This window comes from Heterodontus francisci, chromosome 25, assembly GCF_036365525.1.
Source record: "Heterodontus francisci isolate sHetFra1 chromosome 25, sHetFra1.hap1, whole genome shotgun sequence".
NCBI classification, from domain to species: domain Eukaryota; kingdom Metazoa; phylum Chordata; class Chondrichthyes; order Heterodontiformes; family Heterodontidae; genus Heterodontus; species Heterodontus francisci.
The window spans coordinates 77,726,072-77,752,885 of record NC_090395.1 but is presented as its reverse complement, the minus strand read 5'-3'; the positions used below and the strand labels follow the sequence as shown (position 1 = coordinate 77,752,885).

General features: G+C 43.8%; 2 protein-coding genes across 14 annotated transcripts in view; one reads left to right on the top strand and one right to left on the bottom strand.

Moving 5' to 3' along the window:
• rbm15 (RNA binding motif protein 15) overlaps positions 1-17,436 on the top strand; it is a 143,203-nt gene extending 125,767 nt beyond the window's left edge. For 8 of the 11 annotated variants that reach the window (XR_010977521.1, XM_068057564.1, XM_068057567.1 and 5 more), the window contains 2 exons: positions 6,043-6,273; positions 10,655-10,824. The gene's annotated coding sequence lies outside the window, so the exon portion shown is untranslated. The other 3 variants (XM_068057563.1, XM_068057566.1, XM_068057562.1) reach the window with 3 other exon arrangements.
• Positions 1-26,814, bottom strand: part of slc16a4 (solute carrier family 16 member 4) — a 204,370-nt gene that overhangs the window by 37,754 nt on the left and 139,802 nt on the right. For 2 of the 3 annotated variants that reach the window (XM_068057573.1, XM_068057574.1), the window contains exons 7-9: positions 22,530-23,141; positions 6,148-6,359; positions 5,593-5,686 (exon numbers count right to left, since the gene is read on the bottom strand). In XM_068057573.1, the coding sequence (XP_067913674.1) occupies positions 5,593-5,686; positions 6,148-6,359; positions 22,530-23,141 (918 nt within the window). The remainder of the gene's footprint in view (positions 1-5,592; positions 5,687-6,147; positions 6,360-22,529; positions 23,142-26,814) is intronic. The other variant, XM_068057575.1, reaches the window with a different exon arrangement.

Genomic DNA, 26,814 nt, shown 5'->3' with positions numbered 1-26,814 from the left:
TGTCCAGACTGGCCAAAAGGGTGTGGGAAATGGCGTACTAGCGCGGAACACAAAATTCCGTGTGTTTCAAGCCCGTGTCCTCAGTACCTTGCTCTATGGCAGTGAGGCCTGGACAACAAGAGCGACGTCTCAATTCATTCCATCTTCGCTGCCTCCGGAGAATCCTTGGCATCAGGTGGCAGGACCGTATCTCCAACGCAGAAGTCCTCGAGGAGGCCAACATCCCCAGCATATACACCCTACTGAGCCAGCGACGCTTGAGATGGTTTGGCCATGTGAGCCGCATGGAAGATGGCAGGATCCCCAAGGACACGTTGTATAGCGAGCTCGTCACTGGTATCAGACCCACCAGCCGTCCGTGTCTCTGCTTTAAAGACATCTGCAAACGCGACATGAAGTCCTGTGACATTGATCACAAGTCGTGTGAGTCAGTTGCCAGTGACCGCCAGAGCTGGTGGACAGCCATAAAGGCGGGGTTAAATAGTGGCAAGTCGAAGAGACTTAGCAGTTGGCAGGAAAAAAGACAAAAGCGCAAGGGGAGAGCCAACTGTGTAACAGCCCCACAAACAATTATATCTGTAGCACCTGTGGAAGAGCCTGTCACTCTAGAATTGGCCTTTATAGCCACTCCAGGCACTGCTCCACAAACCACTGACACCTCCAGGCGCTTACCCATTGTCTCTCGAGACAAGGAGGCCAAAGAAGAAGAAGGATTCTATCTTTAACTGTTTTAGCTAATTTAAATAGTTTATGTTTAAGATTGGAAAACATCAAAACATCCTACAGCCACCACCACCCCAGCCCCCGGCAGGGTTTATGTCTCCATTCCTGCACCTTGGGAACAATCTAAGCTTTGATGCACCGCTCACAACATCAATTGCGATGCCCCAATTTTAACCCAAGTGGTCTGACGGGAACAGACTGTGTTGGGGATCCGGGTTTGAGTTCAGGGTTGGGTTTGGGGTGGGGGAGGAATCTCCTCATTCCCCTGTTAGGGAGAGTGAAGCCACGTCTACTGAGAGCAGATGTTAAGTTGTGATGGGCCTTTAGCCCCAAACCAAGAGCTGCAGGAGGATAGATGGTGGATTGGAGACAGAAGTGGCCGCATAATCTCCCCAGAACTTGTTAAATTCCTTCATCCACCCATTAAGAACCTCTCGTTTCCCCATTTGGAGCATAGAGACTGTCTCATTCTCATCATTTCTGGTGTGGCAGCTTCCCGATTATTTAAATCCCTGTCCCTGGAATTTGAGATTTCCTGTGGAATGCTGGAATTCCCACTTGAACACACTCTGTCCTGTGTTTGCTGTGAGGTGACCTGAACTGAACGCAGGAACAGGAACTGTAGAAATCTCTGCTCTGGACAGTCCGTCTGTTCCTACAGTCAGTGTCTGCAGCTGATTTTCTGCTTTTATTTTATTTTTGAAAAGTCAGGAGGGGCCGGGAATTGAACCACTGAACTCAGTGGCCAGTTAACTCTCCTCTCGAGCACAGGACTGTGAAATATAAACAGCACCCCATATAACTAGAGACTGCGGAGACTTTCCAAAACATTGTTGATTGCCTTGGTTGTCACCAGACGACAAAAGGCACAAGGCCCAGAGCTGCAAACTCATAAAAGTTACCCCTGTAAACCGATGTTTAATAATTACCTCATCATCATATCAATACATTGAAAATTCACTGTCTCTCCCAGGCCCCTTTATAAAGGCTCTCTCTGATCATTCAGCTTCACTCATTGTACCCATATACTGTGGCATGCGGTACAGTCAGTTGCATTTGCAATTTATATGACTAGTTTTGTTTCAATAGCCAAGTCATTGCGTTTCTAAACCTTTTAAATAAAAGTCTTTCATTTGGTACTTTACCAAAAGCTTTCTGAAAAACCAAGGAAGCTATAGCACAGGAAGTTCCACAACCCATTTTTCCTGTAACATTCTTGCAAAGCAGAGTCTCCCACATAGCTGTAATTTACTGGTGTGCTAGTAATTGGCTCAGTTATTTTCCAGTTACAGGACATGCAGTGGCTGGGCTGGTACATGGTTCTGTGGGCCAGAGCGGGGCAGGGGGTCTACGGGTCAGAGGGTCTGCGTAATTGAAACCCAGATGTAGACACCTTTCGGGAGGACAGAATTGACAGCAAGAGAAATCTGTGTGAGGTAAGGAAGCAACTGGAGACTGTTTCTGCTTGGAACCACATCATACTTCACTGTGAGTGGAATCAGGCCAAGACTGAATTCGTCTCATGATGATTCTTGACTGTCAGCTAAACAGCCTTTATTTCATCTCCAGTATTTTTGTACCTAATAAATAGAGGTATGTGAATGCATGGAGTGTGGTTAATAAGACTGGTGAGGTACAGGCGCAGATTGTCATGTGGAAATATGATGTTGAGGCTATAACAGAGACCTGGCTCAAAGGAGGACAGGACTGCGTGCTAAATATTCCTGGATACAAGATGTTCAGGAAAGATAGGAAAGGGAAAAAAGGGGGAGGGGTGGCGATATTGATTAAGGAGAGCATTGCAGTGCTGGAGAAAAAGGATGTCCCAGAGGAGTCGAGGACAGAATCAATTTAGCTAGAGCTAAGGAACTAAAAAAGGGGTGGGTTACATTGCTCGGTGTTGTCTATAGGGAAAGACGTGGAGGAACAAATTTGCAAGGAAATTACAGGGAGGTGCAAAAATTATAGGGTCGTTATAATGGGGGACTTTAATTATCCAAATATAGACTGGGATAATAGTCGTGTAAAGGCAGTGAGGGGCAAGAGTTTCTAGAGTGTATTCAGGAAAATTTTCTACAACAGTATGTTGGTAGTCCAACGAGAAAGGAGGCACTGCTAGACCTGGTTCTTGGGAGTTAGGTGGGCCAAGTGGATCAAGTATCCGTAGGAGAGCATTTAGGGGACAGTGAGCATAAGGTATCATAAGGTTTAGGCTGACTATGGAAAAGAACAGTGGAACATAGGAGCAGCAGCAGGCCATTCAGCCCATCGAGCCTGCCCCACCATTCAGTAGGATCGTGGCTGATCATCCATTTCAATGCCTTTATCCCACATTATCCTCATATCCCCTTATGTCATTTGTATTTAGAAATCTGTCAATCTCTGCTTTAAACATACTCAATGACTGAGCTTCCACAGCCCTCTGGGGTAGAGAATTCCAAAGATTCACAACCCTATGAGTAAAGAAATTTCTCCTCATCTCTGTCCTAAGTGGCTTCCGCCTTATTTTGAAATTGTGTCCCCTGGTTCTAGACACCCAACCAGGGGAAACATCTTACCTGCATCTATCCTGTCTATCTCTTTAAGTATTTTGTAGGTTTCAATGAAATCACATCTCATTCTTCAAAACTCTAGAGAATACAGGCCCAGTTTCCCCAATCTCTCTTCATAGGACAGAACAAAGAGCAATCCAGGGTAAGAATAATTAACTGGGGGTATGCCAACTTCAATGGGGTAAGAATGGAGCTGGGACGAATAAATTGGAGTCAAAAGCTGGCAGGAAACCAATAGATGAACAATGGGCCACCTTCAAAGAAGAGAAAGTTCGGGCACAGTCAAGATATGTTCCATCGAAGGGGAAAAGTAGAGTAAACAAATCCAGAGCTCCCTGTATGACAAAAGAGATAGAGATTAAGATAAAGAAGAAAAAGTGTGCTGATGACAGATGCCAGGTAAAAATACTATTGAGAACCAGGCTGAATATAGAAGGTCGAGAGAGGAAGTGAAAAGGCAATAAGAGAAGCAAAGAGAGAGCATGAAAAGAGACTGGCAACTAGCATTAAAGGAAATCCTGAAGTTTTCTATAGGCATACAAACAGTAAAAGGGTGGTAAAAGGGGAGTTGGGCCGATTAGGGACCAGAAAGGGGATTTACACATGGAGGCAGAGGGCATAGCTGAGGTACTAACTGAATACTTTGCATCTGTATTTACCAAGGAAAAAGATGCTACCCAGGCAATGTTGAAAGAGGAGGCAGTTCAGACAGGAAAGGGGTTTAAAATTGATAAAAGAGGAAGTATTAAATAGGCTGTCTGTACTTAAAGTGAATAAAGCACCAGGACCAGATGAAATGCATCCAAGGATACTGAGGGAAGAGAGGGTGGAAATCACAGAGGCACTGGCTGTAATTTTTCAGTCTTCCTTAGACTCAGAGGTGGTGCCAGAGGACTGGAGAATTGCAAATGTTACACCCTTGATCAAAAAAGGGTGTAAAGATAAACCCAGCAACTACAGGCCAGTCAGTTTAACTTCAGTGGTGGGAAAACTTCCGGAAAAAATAATTTGGGACAAAATCACTGGTCACATGGACAAATGTGAGTTAATTAAGGAAAGCCAGCATGAATTTCTTAAGGACAAATCATGTTTAACTAACTTGCTGGAGTTTTTTGAGGAGGTAACAGAGAGGGTTGATGAGGGCAATGCTGTTGATGTGGTGTACATGGACTTTCAAGAGTCATTTGATACAGTGCCACACAACAGACTTGTGAGCAAACTTGTAGCTCATGGACTAAAAGGGACGGATATGAAATTGCCTGAGTGACAGGAAACAAAAAGTAGTGGTTCATGGATGTTTTTCAGGCTAGAGGAAGGTTTGTAGTGGAGTTCCCCAGAGGTCAGTGTTGGGACCCTAGCTTTTCCTGATATATATTAGTGACCTAGACCTTGGTGTACAGGGCACAATTTCAAAGTTTTCAGATGATACAAAACTTGGAAGCATTGTGAACTGTGAGGAGGATAGTGTAGAACTTCAAAAGGACAAAGACAAGTTGGTGGAATGGGCAGACAGGTGGCAGATGAAGTTCAATGCACAGAAATGTGAAGTGATTCATTTTGGTAGGAAGAACATGGAGAGACAATATAAAATAAAGGGTACAATTCTAAAGTGGGTGCAGGAGCAGAGGGACCTGGGTGTATATGTGCATAAGTCATTGAAGGTGGCAGGACAGGTTGAGAGAGCGGTTAATAAAGCATACAGCATCCTGGGCTTTATTAATTGGGGCATAGAGTACAAGAGCAAGAAAGTTATGTTGAACTTGTATAAGACACTAGTTCGGCCTCAGCTGGAGTATTGCGTCCAGTTCTGGGCCCCACACTTTTGGAAAGATGTGAGGACATTGGAGAGAGTACAGAAAAGATTCACGAGAATGGTTCCAGGGAAGAGGAACATCGTTATGAAGATAGATTGGAGAAGTTCGGACTGTTTTCCTTGAAGAGAAGGCTGAGAGGTGATTTGATAGAGGTAATCAAAACCATGAGGGGTCTGGACAGAGTAGGTCGAGAGAAACTTCCCATTCATGAAAGGATCGAGAATGAGAGGGCACAGTTTTGAAGTATTTGGTAAGAGAAGCAAAAGTGACATGAGGAAAAGCTTTTTCATGTAACGAGTGGAGAGAATGTCCTGCGGATGTGCTATTTTCCTGCCAGTAGTTGATTTGATCTTGTGAAATATCACTGTAGAAAGTCCCACTCTTAAAAGTACTTCAATTCACCCAGAATTCTTGATAATTGTTACTTTCAGTTGAGGAGACGGTGTTGGGGAACATCGAGCATTGAGGGGCATTGATTATTGGGGAACAATGTGTGACCTTACCTGCTGCTGGAGGTCCAGTCAGGCAGCCAATCCCAGCAAAAAACATCGAAAACCCCAGTGAACTTCGTACTTTTGTTACCCCCACCAGGTCCACCTGTAGAACACACAAATTGGTAACAAGCGGATCCAGTTATGTATCATTACCATCCTGTTAACAATATGACCTATCAGCTGGTCCACTGAGCTTAACCCATGGAAAAAGTTTCAGACAGAGTCTCCCACAGCTTCCCAGTAACTGACGTCATTGGAATGCGTCTTGAGGAAAGAACGGTGGATGATGTCCATGTGAAAAGGTCCTAATTCCTTTAAAACTGGGATATTTCCACTTCTAAGTTTGCATCTTATTGATTGTCCTATTATTGAAAAATAGCTTCATGTAAATGTGCTAATAGCTTACAGCTGACTCTCATATCAGGTCCTTAAATATTTGTTCACTAACTCTGTACAAAGTCACTTCTGGGTGACATTTTCTTTCAACAGATATTTGAGGAACTGCCTTGAATAGAGGGATTGAACCAACACTATGCAGGTGCAATGGAGAAGCTAGTGATTTACCAGGACAGGGAGCAGCAGGGCCATGTATCCGCCACAGAAGACAGCAAAGAACACGGCATATGCCATCAGCTGGGCATAGGTGGTTGCCATTGGAGCCAACAAGTTGGAGAGGCCGCACAGGAGAAGGTAAGCCTTGTGGTAGTGGTACTTGCTAGCGTAGTTCTGGTCAGCTATCCATCCTGATGCAAGTTGGGCCACAGTTTCTGTTATACCTGAAAACAGAGAGACACAGGACCATTCAAACAACAAGAAGCTGCATTTACATTGTGCTTTTAACATAATAAAACATCCCAAAGCATTTCACAGGAGCATAGTCAGACATTGAGCCAAAGAAGAAGGTATGAGGACAGGTGACTAAAAACTTGGTCACAGGGGCAGGACAGATGGATGAGATGTTAAACTGAGGCCACATCTGTCCATAGAACCATAGAAAGATTACGGCACAAAAGGAGGCCATTCAGCCCATCGTGTCTGCGCCAGCCGAAAAAACTAGCTGCCCAATCTAATCCCACCTTCCAGCACCTGATCCATAGCCTTGCAGGTTGCATACTTCAGGTGTATGTCCTCTTGGGTGGATATAAAAGTTCCCAATGGCACTATTTCAGAGAGTAGGGGAGGTGTCCTGGCCAATATTTATCCCTAAGAAGTGCAAAAACAATAGGGCCCAGTAATAGTGAGGAATTTCAACTACCCTAATCGTGATTGGGATTGAACTAGTGTGAAAGGCACAGAGGAAGCAGAATTCTTAAAATGCATTCAGGAGAACTTTTTTAGCCAGTACGTAGCAAGTCCAAGAAAGGGGGCAGTTCTAGACTAAGTTTTAAGGAATAAAGCTGGGCAGGTGGAAGGGATAGTAGTGGTAATGTCATTGGACTAGTAATCCAGAGGCCTAGGCTAATGCCCTGGGGACATGGGTTCAAATCTCACCATGTCAGTGGGTGGAATTTAAATTCATTAATTAATAAAATTCAGTTAATTAATTTAAAAAATAGAATTAAAAACTAGTCTCAGTAATGCCACCGCAAAACTATCTTTGATTGTTGTAGAGACCCATCTGGTTCACTAACGTCCTTTAGGGAAGGAAATCTGTCCTTACCTGGTCTGGCCTACGTGTGACATCAGACCCACAGCAATGTGCTTGACTCTTAACTGCTCTCTGAAATGGCCTAGCAAGTTGCTAGTTAAAGGCAATTAGGGATTGACAACAATGCTGGCCTGGCCAGCGACACCCACATCCCCGAAAATAATTTTTTAAAAAGGTTGCGGAGCACTTTGGTGGAAGTGATCATAATTCAGTTAGATTTAGAGTAATTATGGAAAAGGACAAAGATAGACGGGGAATAAAAGTTTCAATTGGGGAAAAGTTAATTTTACTAAGCTGAGATGTGATTTAGCTAAAATGAACTGGAAACTGCTACCTGAAGGTAAATCAGTGCCAGACCAGTGGCAGGCATTCAAGGAACAGCTAGTGAGGGTTCAGAGCAAGTATGTTCTCCAAAAGAAAAAGGGTGGGAATAACAAATCCAGAGCCTCCTGGATGTCAAGGGGCTTAAAGAAGAGAATAAAGTGAAAAAGGGAAGTTTATGACAGATACCGAGGACTCAATACTGCAGAAAACCTAGAGGAGTATAAAAAGCCTAGGGGTGAAATTAAAAAGGAAATTACAAAAGCAGAGAGGGCATGAAAAAATATTAGCAGGTAAAATCAAGGGAAACCCAAAGATTTTTTATAAATACATAAAGAGAAGATAACTAAAGTAAGAGTCGAGCCAATTAGAGACCATGAGGGTAACCTGTGTGTCGAGACGGAGGATGTTGGTTTGGTTCTACTGAATACCTTGCGTCCGTTTTCACAAAAAAGAGAGGAATGATACAGATATTGCAGTCAGGGAGGAGGAGTGTGAAATATTAGATGAAATTAACATAGTGAGAGAGGAAGTATTAAGGGGTTTAACATCTTTGAAAGTGGATAAATCCCCAGGCCCAGATGAAATGTATCCTAGGCTGCTAAGGGAAGCAAGAGAAGAAATAGCGGAGGCTCTGACCATCACTTTACAATCCTCTCTGGCTACAGTTGTGGCGCCAGAGGACTGGGGGTCAACTAACGTACTATTGTTTAAAAAGGGAGAACGGGATAGACCGAGTAATTACAGGCCAGTCAGCCTAACCTTTGTGTTGGGAAAATTATTGGAAAATAATTCTGAGGAACAGGATAAATCTTCACTTAGGAAGACACAGATTAATCAAAGAAAGTATGGATTTGTTAAGGGAAGGCCGTGCCTGATTAACATGATTGAATGTTTCGAGGACGTAACAAGGGGTGGGGAGTGGGGGGGGGGGGGGGGGGTCGATGAGGGTAGTGCATTTGATGTAGTCTGTATGGATTTTAGCAAGGCTTTGGATAAGGTTCCATGTGGCAGACTGGTCACGAAAGTAAAAGTCCATGGGATCCATAGCAAAGTGACAAGTTGGATCCAAAATTGGCTCAGAGGCAGGAAGCAAAGGGGTAATGTTTGATGGGTGTTTTTGTGACTGGAAGGCTGTTTCCAGTGGGCTTCTGCAGGGCTCAGTACCAAATCCCTGTTTTTTGTGGTATACATCAATGATTTGGACTTGAATATAGGGGTATGATTAAGAAGTTTACAAATATTACAAAATTTGGCCGTGTGGTTGATAATGATGAAGAAAGCTATAGACTGCAGGAAGATATCAATGGACAGGTCAGGTGGGCGGAACAGTGTCAAATAGAGTTCAATCCGGAGAAGTGTGAGGTAGTGCATTTGGGGAAGGCTAATAAGGCAAGAGAATACTCAATAGATGGTAGGATCTGAGAAGTGTAGTGGAACAGAGGGACCTTGGAGTGCATGTCCACAGATTGCTGAAGGTGGCTGGACAGGTAGATTAGATGTTCAAGAAAGCATATGGGATACATATGTTCTATGCCTTGGCTAATAAAGGCAAGGGCTAGGAGGTTATACTGGAACTGTAAGGGCTGGACTTTACCAGCCATCTGGAGATGGGCTGGGAGGCGGGGGCCCTAAAATGATGAGGGAAGACAAATGTGGAGTGCCCATCATCCTCTTGCTGTTATGCCATCTTGCCAGCAGCAGGGAAGGTGGCAGACTGCCCTCTCACCCAGAGGCCAATTGAGCTACTTAAGTGGATGATTAAGGGCCTTTTCCCCAGCCGCTGGCATTTTACCAGTGGCGTGTGGGCCCTCGGCTGAACAGCAGTGCCGCCTGCCCTCACCAACCCCATCTCCCGACCCCCCCACCTTGCTGGGACCTGCCTGACTGGCACCCAGACCTTACTTACCTGGTTGGAGGGTGCAGTCATTTCTTGGCCTTGACCCTGTTCACATCAGGAACCCGGCCCTGACCCTGTTCACATCAGGAACCCGAAACTGACCCCGTCCACATCAGGAACTCCATTATCTGAACTCAGCCAGCAGCAGATTGGAATCTGTCAATTGGTAGATGTCCCTTTGGTCGGGAAGGGAGGGGTTGTGTGGAATCGAGGATCCCAGTGACAATTCTTCAATCTAAATAAATGTCAACCACTGGGCCCATCACAATCATACCTCTTATCATCTTCTGCACAACAGCTGTCAGATTTATAATCAGCAACAACAACTTTAACATATTAAAAAGTCCCAAGGCAATTCACAGGAATGTAATAAGATTTTTAAAAACTGAACCGAGCCAAAAAAGGAGACATTAGGACAGTTGGTCAAGAGGTAGGTTTGAAGGAGAATCTTGAAGGAGGAGGCAGAGAGGCAGAGGGGTTTAGGGAAGGAGTTCCAGAGCTTAGAGACCTTGGAGGTGAAGGCCATGCCTCATCTTTTCCTAAGAAAAATACTGATAAAAACAACCTCCTTATATCAGCTGAGTGAGCGTAGAGCATGAATTGAGTCTCATCTCTCACTGGCAGTGTGGCTGAGTATCCGTCAGGTCAATGCATTTACCCACAGAGCCAATCCCTGGCTTAAAATACAGGAGTGAGTGAAGTGATAAAACAACCTACCAAGTAAATCGTTTCATTTCCCTTTAGGTTTTTTTTTTTATTATTCACTCATGGGATGTGGGCATTGTTGAGAAGGCCAGCATTTATTGCCCATCCCTAATTGCATTTGAGAAGGTGGTGGTCATGTTGAAGATGCTCATTGCCTGGCACAATATTACTTGTCACTTATCAGCCCAAGCCTGAATGTTGTCCAGGTCTTGTTGCATGCAGGAACGGACTGCTTTAGTATCTGAGGAGTTGCGATTGGTCCTGAACACTGTACAATCATTAGCGAACATCCCCACTTCTGGCCTGAGGATGAAGGGAAGGTCATTGATGAGACAGCTGAAGATGGTTGTACCTCAGACACAACCCTGAGGAATTCCTGCAGCGATGTCCTAGGGCTGAGATGATTGGCGTCCAACAACTACAACCATCCTTTATGCTAGGTGTGACACCAACCAGTGGAGAGTTTCTCCCGATTCCATTGACTTCAATTTTCTCAGGCTCCTTTGATGCTACACTCGGTCAAATGCTCCCTTGATGTCAAGGCCAGTAACTCTCACCTCACCACTGGAATTCAACTCTGTTGTCCATGTTCGGACCAAGGCTGCAATGAGGTCTGGAATCAAGTAACCCTGGCGAAGCCCAAACTGAGCATCAGTGAGCAGGTTATTGCTGAGTAAGTGCCATTCAACCTGATGACTTTACAATTTACTATTAAATACTCATCAAGGGGCAAGCTGGGGCCTCAGACACTCATTCTGGGGAACACAGAGCAAGTACACCACTTCCCTTGGCTCTTACTTAAAAACATAAGAAATAGAAGTCAGAGAAGCCGATCTGGCCCCTCGATCCTGCTTTGCCACTTAATACGATCGTGGTTGATCCTCAACTTCAACTCGATTTTCCCACCTGATCCCCATGTCACTGATTCCCTTAGAGTCCAAAAATCTATCGATCTCAGTCTTGAATATACTCAATGACTGAGCATCCATAGCTCTCTGGGATAGAGAATTCCAAAGATTCCCATTTACCTCCTCTCTCCTCACTATCCCAGGCCCCAAACACTCCTTTCAGGTGAAGCAGCGATTTACTTGTACTTCTTTCAATGTAGTATACTGTATTCGCTGCTCACAGTGTGGTCTCCTCTACATTGGGGAGACCAAGCACAGACTGGGTGACCGCTTTGCGGAACATCTCCGCTCAGTCCGCAAGCAGGACCCTGAGCTTCCGGTCGCTTGCCATTTCAACACTTCCCCCTGCTCTCATTCTCACATCTCCGTCCTGGGATTGCTGCAGTGTTCCAGTGAACATCAACGCAAGCTCAAGGAACAGCATCTCATCTACCAATTAGGCACACTACAGCCTGCCGGACTGAACATTGAGTTCAATAATTTCAGAGCATGACAGCCCCCCATTTTACTTTCATTTTTAGTTATTTTTTTCTTCCTTTTTTTTTTACATTCTTTTTTACATTTTTTGCAATCTTTTTTTTTGCATTTTTTTCATTTCATCTTAGTTTGTTCAGTTTGCTTACCCACTTTTTTTTTCAGGTTTGCACTTGCTGCTGTTCAATATTCAGTGTATTAACAGCTAATCTGGACTAATGCTTTGTCTTTCAACACACCATTAACATATTGTTTGCCTTTGCTGCGTGACCTTTTGGTCAGCTAAGTGGCCTTGTCCAATCTAGACCTCCTTTGTTATCTCTTGCCCCACCCCCACCTCACTTGCTTATAACCTGTGACTTTTCTAATATTTGTCAGTTCCGATGAAGGGTCACTGACCTGAAACGTTAACTCTGCTTCTCTTTCCACAGATGCTGCCAGACCTGCTGAGTGGTTCCAGCATTTCTTGTTTTTATTCCAAAGATTCACAACCCTCTTAGTGAAGAAATTCCTCCTCATCTCAGTCCTAAATGGCCATCCCCTTTATCCTGAGACTGTACCCCCTAGTTCTAGATTCTCCAGTCAGGGGAAACAACCTCACAGCATCTACCCTCTTGAGCTCTCTCAGAATGTTATATGTTTCAATGAGATCACCTCTTATTCATCGAAACTCCAGAGAGAGTATAGACTCAATTACTCCTCGTAGGACAACCCTCTCATCCCAGGAATCAATCTCGTGAACCTTCGTTCTACCCTATCTAAGGCACGTATATCCTTTCTTAGGTATGATAACCATGGTACTCCAGATTTTTTTTTTTAAGAGATACAGCACTGAAACAGGCCCTTTGGCCCACCGAGTCTGTGCCGACCATTAACCACCCATTTATACTAATCCTACGCTAATCCCATATTCCTACCACATTCTCACCTGTCCCTATATTTTCCCTACCACCTACCTACACTAGGGGCAATTTGTAATGGCCAATTTACCTATCAACCATCTCACCAAAACCCAGTACAGTTGCAGCAAGACTTCCTTACTCTTGTATTGCAATAAAGGCCAACATACAACTCAACTTCCTAATTATTTGCTATGTCTCCATGTTAACTTTGTGTTTGTTGTACTAGGACACCTAAATCCTTCTGAACACAAACATTTAACAGTTCTTCAGCATTTAAAAAATATTCAGTTTTCCTATTCTTCCTACCAAAGTGAATAACGTCACATTTCCCCACATTATACTCCATCTGCCACCTTCTTGTCCACACACTTAACCTGTCGATAACCCGTTACAGTCCCTTTGAGCCCAATTTTAATTAAGTGTAAGTGCGTAAGTTTTGAGTGGGTTAAAACCTCGCCCCTTTGCATCCTCCTCACAGCTTACCTTCCTACCGAGATTTGTATCATCAGCAAACTTGGACATCTTACATTCAGTGCCCACATCAAAATCTTTAATATAGATTATAAAAGTTATTGTAAATAGCTCTCGTGTTGCACTCCCCCCAGTACAAGAAATTTCAAACCACAAATACATTACCGCATTTAACCAAAATCCATCTGTACCTCTCTTGGTTGTTCATCAGCAACAAGAGGATCATATTACAAGGAATTTTACATTATGTTTGAAAGTGAGGTAGTTCAATCTGGAGCCAGGGTGTTTACATTTGAACAAAGGAAATTATGAAGGTATGAGGGGCAAAATTGGCTGAGCTGGATTGGGAAAATACATTAAAAGGTATGACAATACATAGGCAATGGATAGTCTTTAAAGAAATATTACATAGTTTACAGAAACAATACATTCCTTCAAGGCACAAAAACCCCCAAAAGAATTGTCAGTCAACTGTGGATAACAAAGAAAGTTAAGGATTGTATAAGATTAAAAGAAAAGGCCTATAAAGTTGCCAGAAATAGTAGTAAACCTGAGGATAGGGGAAGATTTTAGAATACAGCAAAGGAGGACCAAGAAACTGATAAAGAAAGGGAGAATAGAATATGAATGTAAACTAGCAAAAACATAAAAACAGACTGTAAATGCTTCTATAGGAATGTAAAAAGGAAACGTTTGGCTAAGATAAATGTGGGTCCATTACAGGCAGTGTCAGGAGAATTTTTAATGGGGAATAGAGAAATGGCAGAGAAGCTAAATGATTACTTTGTGCCTCTCTTCACTGAGGAAGATACAAGAAATCATCCAGAATTAATGATCCAAGGAACGAGGGAGAATGAGGAATTGAAGGAAATTAGTATTAGTAAGAAGGTTGTATTGGAGAAATTAATGGGGCTGAAGGTTGATAAGTCCCAAGGATCTGATATTCTACATCCCAGAGTGTTGAAAGAGGTAGCTATGGAAATAGTGGATGCATTGGTGATCATCTTCCAAAATTCTATAGATTCTGGAATAGTTCCTGCAGATTGGAAGGTAGCAAATGTCACCCCACTATTTAAGAAAGGAGGGAGAGAGAAAACGGGGAACTACAGACCTGTTAGCCTTATATCAGTAGTAGGGAAAATGCTAGAATCTATTCTAAAGGATGTGATAAATGGACACTTGGATAATAATGATCTGATTGGGCATAGTCAACTAGGATTTACGAATGGAAAATCATGTTTGACGAACCTTTTGGAGTTCTTTAAGGATGTTACTAACAGAATTAATAAAGGGGAGTCAGTGAATGTAGTATACTTGGATTTTCAGAGGCTTTTGATAAAGTCCCCCACAGGAGGTTGGTTAGCAAAATTGAAGCACATGGGATAGGAGGTAATGTACTGGCATGGATTAAGGATTGGTTAACAGACAGAAAACAGAAAGTAGGAATAAATGGGTCATTCTCGTGTTGGCAGGCTGTGACTAGTGGGGTACTGCAGGGATCAGTATTTGGGCCCCAGCTGTTCACAATATATATCAATTATTTGGATGTGGGGACCAAACATAATATCTCCAAGTTCGCGGATGACAGAAAACTAGGTGGGAATGTATGTTGTGAGGAAGATGCAAAGCAGCTTCAAGGGATTTTTGACAAACTTAGTGAGTGGGCAAGAACATGGCAGATAGAATATCATGTGGAAAAATGTGAGGTTATACACTTTGTAGGAGGAACAGATGTGCAGAGTATTTCTTAAATGGTAAGAGATTAGAAAGTGTAGATGTACAAAGGGACCTGGGCGTCCTCGTCAATAAGTCACAAAGTGAACATGTATGTGCAGCAAGCAATTAGAAAGGTTAATGGTATGTATTTCTTTATTGCAATAGGATTTGAATACAGGAATAGTGAAGTCTTGCTTCAATTGTATAGAGCCTTGGTTAGACTCCACCTGGAGTAGTGTGTGCAGTTTTGGTCCCCTTACCTTAGGAATGATATTATTGCCATAGAGGGAGTGCAACAAAGGTTCACCAGACTTGTTCCCGGGATGGCGGGACTGTCCTATGAAGAGAGATTGGGGAAACTGGGCGTGTATTTTCTAGAGTTTCAAAGAATGAGAGGTGATCTCATTGAAACCTACAAAATACTTAAAGAGATAGACAGGATAGATGCAGGTAAGATGTTTCCCCTGGTTGGGGAGTCTAGAACCAGGGGACACAATTTCAAAATAAGGGGGAAACCACTTAGGACAGAGATGAGGAGAAATTTCTTTACTCAGAGGGTTCTGAATCTTTGGAATTCTCTATCCCAGAGGGCTGTGGAAGCTTGGTCATTGAGTATGTTTAAAGCAGAGATTGACAGATTTCAAAATACCAAGGGATATGGGGATAGTGTGGGAAAAAGGCATTGAAGTGAATGATTAGCCATGATTATATTGAAGGGTGGAGCAGGCTCGATGGGCTGAATGGCCTACTCTTGCTCTTATGTTCCTGTGGAAGCCCCGACATACAGAGATCACTACTGCCCACATATTCCTACTTAGATTGGCACGTGTTTGGGTCAGCAATACTGAGGGAGCGCTGCACTGTCAGAGGGACAGTGCTAAGGGAGTGCTGCACTGTTGGAGGTATTTATTTTTTATTATTCTTTCATGGGATGTGGGTGTCGCTGGCCAGGCCAGCAGTTATTGCCCGTTCCTAATTGCCCTCGAGAAGGTGGTGGTGAACTGCCTTCTTGAACCGCTGCAGTCCTTGGAGTGTAGGTACATCAACAGTGCTGTTAGGAAGGGAGTTCCAAGATTTTGATCCAACGACAGTGAAGGAATGGCGATATAGTTCCAAGTCAGGATGGTGTGTGGCTTGGAGAGGAACTTGCAGGTGGTGGTGGTCCCATGCTTCTGCTGCCCTTGTCCTTCTAGGTGGCAGAGGTCACAGATTTGGAAGGTGCTGTTGAAGGAGTCTTGGTGAGTTGCTGCAGTGCATCTTGTAAATGGTGCACACAGCTGCCACCGAGCGTCAGAGGTGAAAGGAGTGAATATTGAAGGTGGTGAATGAGGTACCAGTCAAGCGGGTTGCTTTGTCCTGGATGGTGTCAAGCTTCATGAGTTTTGTTGGAGCTGCACATGGAGAGTTTTCCATCACACACCTGACCTGTGCATTGTAGATGGTGGACAGGCATTGGGAGTCAGGAGGTGAGTTACTCACTACGGAATTCCTAGCTTCTGACCTGCTCTTGTAGCCACAGAATTTATGTTGCTGGTCCAGTTCAGCTTCTGGTCAATGGTAACCCCCCAGGATGTTGATGGTGCCGAGGAAGTGTTGTACTGTTAGAGGGGCAGTACTGAGGAAGTGCTGCACTTTTGGAAGTGCAGTCTTTCAAGTGAGATGTTGAACCAAGGCCCTGTCTGCCCTCTCAGTATACGTTAAAGATCCCATGGCACAAGTTTGAAGAACAGGAGAGTTCTTTCTGGTGTCCTAGGTAACTTACTGAAATAATTGTCACAGTCTTGTAATTATTTTTCTCCTCGGATTAAAAACGGTGTGTGCCTTTAAGACTCTGTTGAAAACAGTGCACCTTTAAGGGAGAGAAAGTTCTGGAATTTCTCAGGCAGTGTGCCAGCAGCTGCACTTGTTACCCCAGGCAACAGCAGGAGAGAGAGATCACATGGTTCAATGTTTTGATTTGACTCTGTGTAAAACTGGCAAAAAACAGCTGAAACCAGTTAGTTTTGAGAGACTCTCCAATGACATGTGCTACTGAAGAGAAGAAAGCTGTCATTTCTCTCAGGAAAATTTCTACAGGAACTACAGGCCGAGTTAATTGCCTAAAGAAGAAAAGCTGCCTTTTTTCAAGAAACCGTTTGAATTGCTGAAGGAACTGTTGATGCCTATTGCAGCAAAAGAGTTTTAATGCCTATTAAGAACAGACTACTGCATCAAATCCATGTGAAGACTTCGAGTGGCCTTTGACTATTTCCGCATTAGAATACCTCATCCATCAGGAATGTAACCTACAAAGAATTACTTATTTTATTTATTCTTAAGCAGCTAATTTTTAAAAACACCACTTTTAAAACTGGTTAACTACTGTTATCTTTGAGTGTACGTGTGTGAATGGCGGAGTTAGATTAAAATAAGAAGTTATAAGGTCTTTAGACATAGGTTTATCTTAATAGTGTTTAAGATTTAGTTTTTTTTAAACGAATAGTTAATCTGTTGTTATCTAAAGATACCTGGTTTGGTCTGTTTTATTCCAGGGGTTACTCGAGCATTTGATTTGGATGTTTTCCGGTTGGGTGGAGAAAGCTTTTAATAACATGCTGCGACCTGTGGAGTAACGGGGCTGAATTGACAGTGTGTTGCTCCCGCCACGGTCGTAACACAATGCTGCCAAAAACAGATTAACTGCTCAGTGATCTGCTGGTGGGACCATTTTGTGAACCAAAACAAGAGTCTCTGAGCTATGTGATTCATTGTGTTAAGCCCTTTGTAAGGACATGTTGCAAGTGTTTCCTTCTTATATCAGAAAAAGAAAGCTAGAATTTGTATTTATAAAGCATGCTTCACAACCTCAATGTCCCAAAATGCCTCCATTGACACCGTATACAATAGCATGGTGACTTTGTCCATGAGGTGGATGGTAAGACATGGGTGGATTTACTAGTCAAAGATGGCAAAAATTAGACCAGAACCCTAGGTTTGTTTGAGCACTGTCTTCTCACCATAGAAAAGTTACGGCACCGAAGAAGGCCATTCAGCTCATCACGTCTGCGTGGCTGAAAAAAAAACTAGCTGCTCAATCTAATCCCACCTTCCAGCACCTGGTCTGGAGTCTTGCAGGTTACAGCACTTCAGGTGCATGTCCAGGTATCTTTTAAATGATTTGAGGGTTTCTGCCTCCACCACCATTCCTGGCAGTGAATTCCAGACACCCACCACCCACTGGGTGAAAATGGTTTTCCTCATGTCCCATCTAATCCTTCTACCAAATATCTTAAATCTCTGCCCCCTGGTAATTGACCTCTCCGCTAGGGAAAACAGGTCCTTCCTGTCTACTCTATCTCGGCCCTTCATAACTTTGTATACCTCAATTAAGTCACCCCTCAATCTCTTCTGTTCTAAGGAAAACAACCCTAGCCTATCCAATCTTTCCTCATAGCTGCAACTTTCAAGCCCTGGCAACAATTTTGTAAATCTCCTCTGTACTCTCTCCAGAGCAATTACGTGCTTCCTGTAATGTGGTGACCAGAACTGTACGCAATACTCCAGCTGTGGCCTAACCAGCATTTTATACAGTTCCAGCATTACATCCCTGCTTTTGTATTCTATACCTCGGCCAATAAAGGAAAGCATTCCATATGCCTTCTTCACCACTTTATCTGCCTGTACTACCACCTTCAGGGACCTGTGGACATGCACTCCAAGGTCTCTCACTTCTTCTAACCTTCTCAATATCCTCCCATTTATTGTGTATTCCCTTGTTTGTTTGCCCTCCCCAAATGCATTACCTCACACTTCTCTGGATTGAATTCCATTTGCCACTTTTCCACCCACTCAACCAAACCATTGATATCATTCTGGAGATCTAGCTATCTTCTTCACTACACGGCCACTTTTTTTGTCATCTGCAAATGTCCCAATCATGCCTCCCACATTTAAGTCCAAATCAGTAATATATACCACAAACAGCAAGGGACCCAACACTGAGCCCTGTGGAACGCCACTGGAAACTGCTTTCCATTCACAAAAACATCCATTGACTACTACCCTTTGTTTTGTGTTACTGAGCCAATCTTGGAACCAACTTACCACATTCCTCTGTATCCCATGGGCTTTTATCTTTCTGACCAGTCTGCCATGTGGGACCTTGTCAAATGTCTTACGTAAATCCATGTAGACCACATCCACTGCACTTCCCTCATCAATCCTCCTCATGCTACAGCTCATAGGATTAGTTGTTTGCAGTGCCATGCTGGCACAGAATATGGCAGAATTTTACAACAGATAGTGTCCATAGGGCATTACTCTGCCAGCTTGTTTGGTGCAAAGTCAACATTAGTAGTGAATGGTAACAGCTGACTCTGTGCAGGTGGAAATTCAAATTACCGTCAAAAAACTAAAACGACTGCACAAGGTCCTTTACAAGTTGAAAGGCCATGGTCACTTTCCTGGCTGTGAATCTTCATCCACATAGCCCTGAAGGAGGGGAGGGATCAGTAAAAACCACACTGCCAACTTAACCCGTCCACAGTGAGTGAAACATAGAAACATAAAAAATAGGAGCAGGAGTAGGCCATTCAGCCCTTCGAGCCTGCTCCGCCATTCATATGAGATCATCCAACTCAGTAACCTGTTCCCACTATCGCCCCAAGAGCTATATCTAACTCCTTCTTGAAAACATACAATGTTTTGGCCTCAACTGCTTTCTGTGGTAGCAAATTCCACAGGCTCACCACTCTCTGGGTGAAGAAATTTCTCCTCATCTCAGTCCTGAAAGGTTTACCCTGTATCCTTAGTCTATGACCCCTAGTTCTGGACTCCCCCACCATCGGGAACATCCTTCCTGCATCTACCCTGTCAAGTCCTGTTAGAATTTTACAGGTTTCTATGAGATTCCCCCCCTCACTCTTCTGAACTCCAGCAAATATAATCCTAACGGACTCAATCTCTCCTCATACGTCAGTCCCGCCATCCCAGGAATCAATCTGGTAAACCTTTGCTGCACTCCCTCTATAGCAAGAACATCCTTCCTCAGATAAGGAGACCAAAACTGTACACAATATTCCAGGTGTGGCCTCACCAAGGCTCTGTATAATTGCAGCAAGACATCCCTGTTCCTTACTCGAATCCCATTTGCCTTTTTTACCGCCTGTTGCACCTGCATCCTTACCTTCAGTGACTGGTGTATGAGAACACCCAGGTCTCGCTGCATATTCCCCTCTCTCAGTTTATAGCCATTCAGATAATAATCTGCCTTCCTGTTTTTGCTACCAAAGTGGATAACCTCACATTTATCCACATTATACGGCATCTGCCATGCATTAGCCCAGTGTAGTTCGCAGTATCCGAGGCTCTAGTGGCCTGTCCTGGGTCAGTCCCAGCACAGCTTGGCCTGGGTTAGTCTCAGTAAGCTGTGTCCTGGGCAATGCAGCTTCAGAAGCTGACTGGAGTTGCATGAGAAAATTAAAGCTTGATGATTTTAGGGGAGGTCAGGGGAGCCAAGAGAAAGAATTGGAGAGTCTCCCGACTTGAATTTGATCCAATTAAAGAATCCTAGAGCAACAAAGTGACTGAGGGAGAAAAAAATGAGAGAAGGTAATACAGAAATCAGCTGGAGAAGCTTTCAATTTGCTAGGCAACCATATGAGAAGCAGAACTGAGGCCAGACCAGAAAAATGAATGGCTTCTTTTTAAACAAGCAGCATTTGAGCCTTGACAGATTTCACATCGGGAGAAATTCAGGCGTGAACACACAGGAGAACAGAAGAGTCATTGTGAAAGCAGGATTGGGCCAGTTCTCTGGGCTGGTACTTTGCATCAGAGTGTAACATGGAATGATCCTGCTTAGCTCTGACCTCTATATCCGCTCAATCGCTGAGCCACAAACCTTGCTGAAATCCTGACCTATGTTGTGTTGCCGTGTGACAACCATTCTTCTGAAGTGGGCAGGCGGACAGTTAAATGCAGCACTCAGCACAAAGTGGTCTCTTACTATGCCAGGCACGTACAGCACCAACTGGATATGAGAAGCAATCGCAATGCAGCTCAGACCCAATGCACATCCTGTCACCAGTCAGTCTGAGATACCACCCTGCTAGTTCACTTCATGGTGTTAAACTCAGGCCCCGAGCCCTGGCTATAATCTGGAACTCAGCTAATAGACTCAACCCCTCCCACTTGGTGCCTAGTGCAGGGGTGAGTTAATGCAGGGAGAATGGAGCCTGTGCCAGTAATACTCCAGAAAAACAACGTACAATTAGATCAAAATATTCCAGCATTTTTTTTTAAATAGCATCAGTTGGGAGGAGGGTGAGTGGGCAGATCATTTCTATATAAATACTGACATGGTTCATGCGTGTCTTAATGGATGTGGCGTAATGGGTGGTTTGCAGAGGGTCCTGAATACTAGGTGCCCATTCCAAATCTGGCCCTGATCCACTGTGGACATCAAACATTCCCAGATCATCTCCAGCACAGATTGGGTGGAGTAAAGGTTCCTCCACTCTGCCTCAACAATGTTAACCTCAACTTTAGGAGAGAGAGTTGCTAGATCCCATAATCCACACCCAACTATACCTGTGGCCTTTCACTCTCTGACAGACTGAAGAACAATTTCCAAAGGCAGTTTTATTCCACACACTCAGAGCACTGGAGAACCACTTTGAAAATGAGGTTTCAATTTCATTTGAATTGACCACAACCATTGACAATGCGTTGCCCATTTATCAAGATACAGCCACCCTGTGTCAACACACACCATTCTCAACAATGGAAGTGTTTATTCTCAAGATAACATAAAAGCTCATCCAGCTGAGTCTTATTTCAGCCACTGGAGGAAAGACTTTCACGTGGCTGTTGTGGACAAGTTCAGAAGCCAGCTCCCAAAGGTGAAAGGTCAGTGTGCTAACCCCAGTCATTGTAATCCTGTTTTATTCTTAGTTAGTTTTGACAGTCTCTGCTCAGTGGGTCGTGGGGCTGATTCAGATCAGTTCGCAGGTCATCACCTCATGTCCAGGACTCTGTTAAGCAATTTCTGCTGGCTTTGAATCGAATCCAAGCAAACCTGAGTGAGGCCCCCAGAGATCAGAGTGCGTTCGGGATAACACCTTCAGCACAGGCCACTAGCCTGTGTATTGGCAAGCGGAGGCATTGTACCTTGTTAAATGGGGAAGGTATTCCTCAATTAATTCATTGGAGAATGTAAACTTCATGTCTTTCAAAAGTTTGAATGATTAAACACTGGTTGGATTAGAATGGTCCCATATGATGTGGAACTGCTCAATGTCTATACCATCATGACTGCCCATGAAAGTGGTCTGGGACTGAAACGGGTTGAGTCTGGATTACACCAGGAATTTATTCCTTGTTCCAGGTTACAAGTCCACAGACACTAACAGCCCCTTAGAGATCACCCATTCTTCATGTGCGTGATCCACCCTGTCCTCACCAACTCATGACTTGGAATATGATTCATGATCGGAATGCTGCCTAAAATATTATTTAAATGATGAGCAGGGCACACACAAATTTCAAATAAGCACTGAATACTCTTCTGAATATAACTCTGGTAGAATGTTTGAGGCACTCGGGGTGGTGACTCCTTCTGGGAAAAGGAGTACAGGCATCTAAGGTTGACCGGATCAGGCTCAGATGTGATGGTTACTCCTCAACAGTCTGCTGATGCCAGACTTTAGCTTTTCCAAATTACATTATTGCTACGATAAAAAATCGCCAATCAGAAATCTAGGCTTTAGTTTCTAGACACACACATGAAGAATAAGAACATGTTCAGATTGTTAAGGGCGACATCCCATTGACCTGGATCCCAACAAGAGAAGTTCCTTTAGGACAGCAAATCTAAAACAAAATTCAAAACACTAGGACAAGACCTTTCGGCCTGAGCTCACCTGCAACAGAAATGATGAAGGATGCATCCATGGCATCAATACCCAATGTCTTGGCCCTTGCTGATAGATGAAAGTAGGGAATGAAGTATGCTAACTGACTGAACACCACTGAGGACGTGTAAATACAAAAGAAAGGATCTCGTAACAGTGAGAAGTCGAGAAGCTTCTCCTTAGAAGGGAGGCTTTGCGTTCCCTTGTTCCTGCTTGAAAACCCAACAGTCTCATTATGAGCTGTTCTGGAAGTTACTTTGTCGAAAAAGGCTTTACTCTCGTGTGTGATACTGGATTCTGTCTCCACTCGGGAGGCATTAATGCTCAGGTTCTCATCTCTCAGGATGCAGCTGTCATGGCTCTTGGAAGCACTAAGGTGGCCAATTGCGGAGTGGCTCACACGAGGATTGACAGTGATTAAACAGCCTTCTGAATGGTTCTCCAAGATACCTTGCTTCATTGCTCCATTCTGAAATAGACTGCCATGTGCGGTTTTGAGCATTTTCACATTAGAGGATGATTCCAAGTACGTGAGCTGGTGTTCATGGAGATAAATTGGCCTCAGCAGCATACTAGTAGCAATAAGGTTCAGCATTATACCTCCCAAAATAAGCAAAGCACCTGTAGAGATAACAAAAACACTGGTGTTAACAAACCAACCATTTATTTTTATTAGATTCCTGCATAATTTCTCTTGGATTTATGAGGTATTAATATTTATGTGGGGTCCACACAGGTTTATTATTTACACCAACAAAAACAACTTGCATTGATATAGCAATTTAAGCATGGTAAAACACCTCAAGGCACTTCACAGGAGCATTATTAAACAAAATTTGACACTGAGCCACATAAGGAGATATTGGATGACTAAAACCTTGGTCAAAGACATAACTTCTTAAAGAAGGAGACAGAGATAGAGAGGTAAAGAGGTTCAGGGAGGGAATTCCAGAGCTTAGAGCCTCGATTCGTGAAGGCATGGCCAGCAATGGTAGAGCAATTAAATAACAGGGATGTGAAAATTGCCAGAATTGGAAGAATGCAGATATTTTGGAAAGTTGTAGGTCTGGAGGAGATTACAAATTGGGGAGGGGAGGAGGTGGGGCGAGGTCATGGAGGGATTTGAAAACATGGATGAGAAATTTAAAATAAGGTGTTGCTTAACCAGGAGCCAGTGTAGGTCAGAGAGCACAGGGGTGATAAGTGAATGGCATTTAGTGTGAGTAAGGAAACAGGCAGCAGAGTTTTGGATGACCTCAAGTTTATGGAGAGTAGAATGTGGGATGCTGGCAGGCGTCAGTTGGAATAGGGGAGGTGGTGGCATAGTGGTAATGTCACTGAGCTAGTAATCCAGAGGCCCAGGCTAATGCCCTGGGGACATGGGTTCAAATCCACCATAGTAGCTGGTGGAATTCAATTAATTAATATTGGAAGTTAGTCTCAGTAATGGTGCCATGAAACTATCATTGATTGTCATAAAAACTCATCTGGTTCATTAATGTTCATTAAGGTCTAGGCGGCTGCAGAAAGACAAAGCTTTGAAAGAATATCGGGATTGTAGGCGCAATCTGAAACGAGGAATTAAGAGGGCTAAAAGGGGTCATGAAATATCTTTAGCAAACAGGGTTAAGGAAAATCCCAAAGCCTTTTATTCATATATAAGGAGCAAGAGGGTAACTAGAGAAAGGATTGGCCCACTCAAGGACAAAGGAGGAAAGTTATGCGTGGAGTCAGAGAAAATGGGTGATATTCTAAACGGGTACTTTGCATCGGTATTCACCGAGGAGAGGGACATGAAGGATGTTGAGGTTAGGAACAGATGTTTGATTACTCTAGGTCAAGTCGGCATAAGGAGGGAGGAAGTGTTGGGTATTCTAAAAGGCATTAAGGTGGACAAGTCCCCAGGTCCGGATGGGATCTATCCCAGGTTACTGTGGGAAGAGAGAGAGGAAATAGTTGGGGCCTTAACAGATATCTTTGCAACATCCTTAAACACGGGTGAGGTCCCGGAGGACTGGAGAATTGCTAATGTTGTCCCCTTGTTTAAGAAGGGTAGCAGGGAAAATCCAGGTAATTATAGACCGGTGAGCTTGACGTCAGTGGTAGGGAAGCTGCTGGAGAAGATACTGAGGGATAGGATCTATTCCCATCTGGAAGAAAATGGGCTTATCAGTGATAGGCAACATGGTTTTGTGCAGGGAAGGTCATGTCTTACCAACTTAATAGAATTCTTTGAGGAAGTGACAAAGTTGATTGATGAGGGAAGGGCTGTAGATGTCATATACATGGACTTCAGTAAGGCGTTTGATAAGGTTCCCCATGGTAGGCTGATGGAGATGGTGAAGGCGCATGGTGTCCAAGGTGTACTAGCTAGATGGATAAAGAACTGGCTGGGCAACAGGAGACAGAGAGTAGCAGTGGAACGGAGTTTCTCAAAATGGAGACGTGTGACCAGTGGTGTTCCACAGGGATCCATGCTGGGACCACTGTTGTTTGTGATATACATAAATGATTTGGAGGAAAGTATAGGTGGTCTGATTAGCAAGTTTGCAGACGACACTAAGATTGGTGGAGTAGCAGATACTGAAGGGGACTGTCAGAGAATACAGCAGAATATAGATAGACTGGAGAGTTGGGCAGAGAAATGGCAGATGGAGTTCAATCAGGGCAAATGCGAGGTGATGCATTTTGGAAGATCCAATTCAAGAGTTAACTATACAGTAAATGGAAAAGTCCTGGGGAAAATTGATGTACAGAGAGATTTGGGTGTTCAGGTCCATTGTTCCCTGAAGATGGCAACGCAGGTCAATAGAGTGGTCAAGAAGGCATACGGCATGCTTTCCTTCATCGGACAGGGTATTGAGTACAAGAGTTGGCAGGTCATGTTACAGTTGTATAGGACTTTGGTTCGGCCACATTTGGAATACTGTATGCAGTTCTGGTCGCCACATTACCAAAAGGATGTGGATGCTTTGGAGAGGGTGCAGAGGAGGTTCACCAGGATGTTGCCTGGTATGGAGGGCGCTAGCTATGAAGAGAGGTTGAGTAGATTAGGATTATTTTCATTAGAAAGACGGAGGTTGAGGGGGGACCTGATTGAGGTGTACAAAATCATGAGAGGTATAGACAGGGTAGATAGCAAGAAGCTTTTTCCCAGAGTGGGGGATTCAATTACAAAGGGACACGAGTTCAAAGTGAAAGGGGAAAAGTTTAGGGGGGATATGCGTGGAAAGTTCTTTACGCAGGAGGGTGGTGGGTGCATGGAACGCATTACCAGCGGAGGTGGTAGATGCGGGCACGATAGCGTCTTTTAAGATGTATCTAGACAGATACATGAATGGGCAGGACGTAAAGAGATACAGACCCTTAGAAAATAGGCGACAGGTTTAGATAGAGGATTTGGATCGGCGTAGGCTTGGAGGGCCGAAGGGCCTGTTCCTGTGCTGTAATTTTCTTTGTTCTTTGTCATTTAGGGAAGGAAATCTGCAGTCCTTACCTGGTCTGGCCTACATGTGACTTCAGACCCACAGCAATGTGGTTGACTCTTTACTGCCCTCTGAAGTGACCTAGCAACTGGCCACTCAGTTCAAGGGCAATTAGGAATGGGCAACAAATGCTGGCCTTGCTAGTGATGCCCACATCCCATGAAAGAATTTAAAAAAGTTGAGTCTGAAGGTGACAAAGACATAGACGAGGGTTTCAGCACAGATGAGCTGAGGCAGGGGCAGAGTCGGGCAATGTTGCAGAGGTGGAAATAGGTGGTCTTAGTAATGGGGTCTAGATTCAAATTGTGCCCTGAGAATTGAGTGGTATAGTTCTGCTCTCCATACTATAAAAAGGATATAGAAACCCTGGACAAAGTGCAAAGAATTGACATGAATGGTACCAGAACTGAAAGATTAAAGCTATCAGGAAAAATTGAACAGAATTGGGTCTTTTCTCAAAAGGAAACTAGATGAGTACGTGAGACAAAAGGGATTAAAAAGTTATGCTGATAGGCTGAGATGAGGTAGATGGAATGAGAGGAGACTCGTGTGGAGCCAGCATAGACTAGTTGGCCTGTTTATGTGCTGGTATATTCTGTGTAATTTTACCCAGAGTCTGATTCCTGTACCCCACACTACCTTGCAATATCTTTCACATTATAATCTTTAACATGGTAAAATGCTCTCTGAGACACTGAGTGCAGTTGGGGGAAATTCCTGAAACTGGTTAAAGAGGTAGATTTTTGGAAGTGCGGAGAGTTGAGCATCTGGGAAAGGATTCTGACGTGCCCTGTTAGCCAGAGTATTTA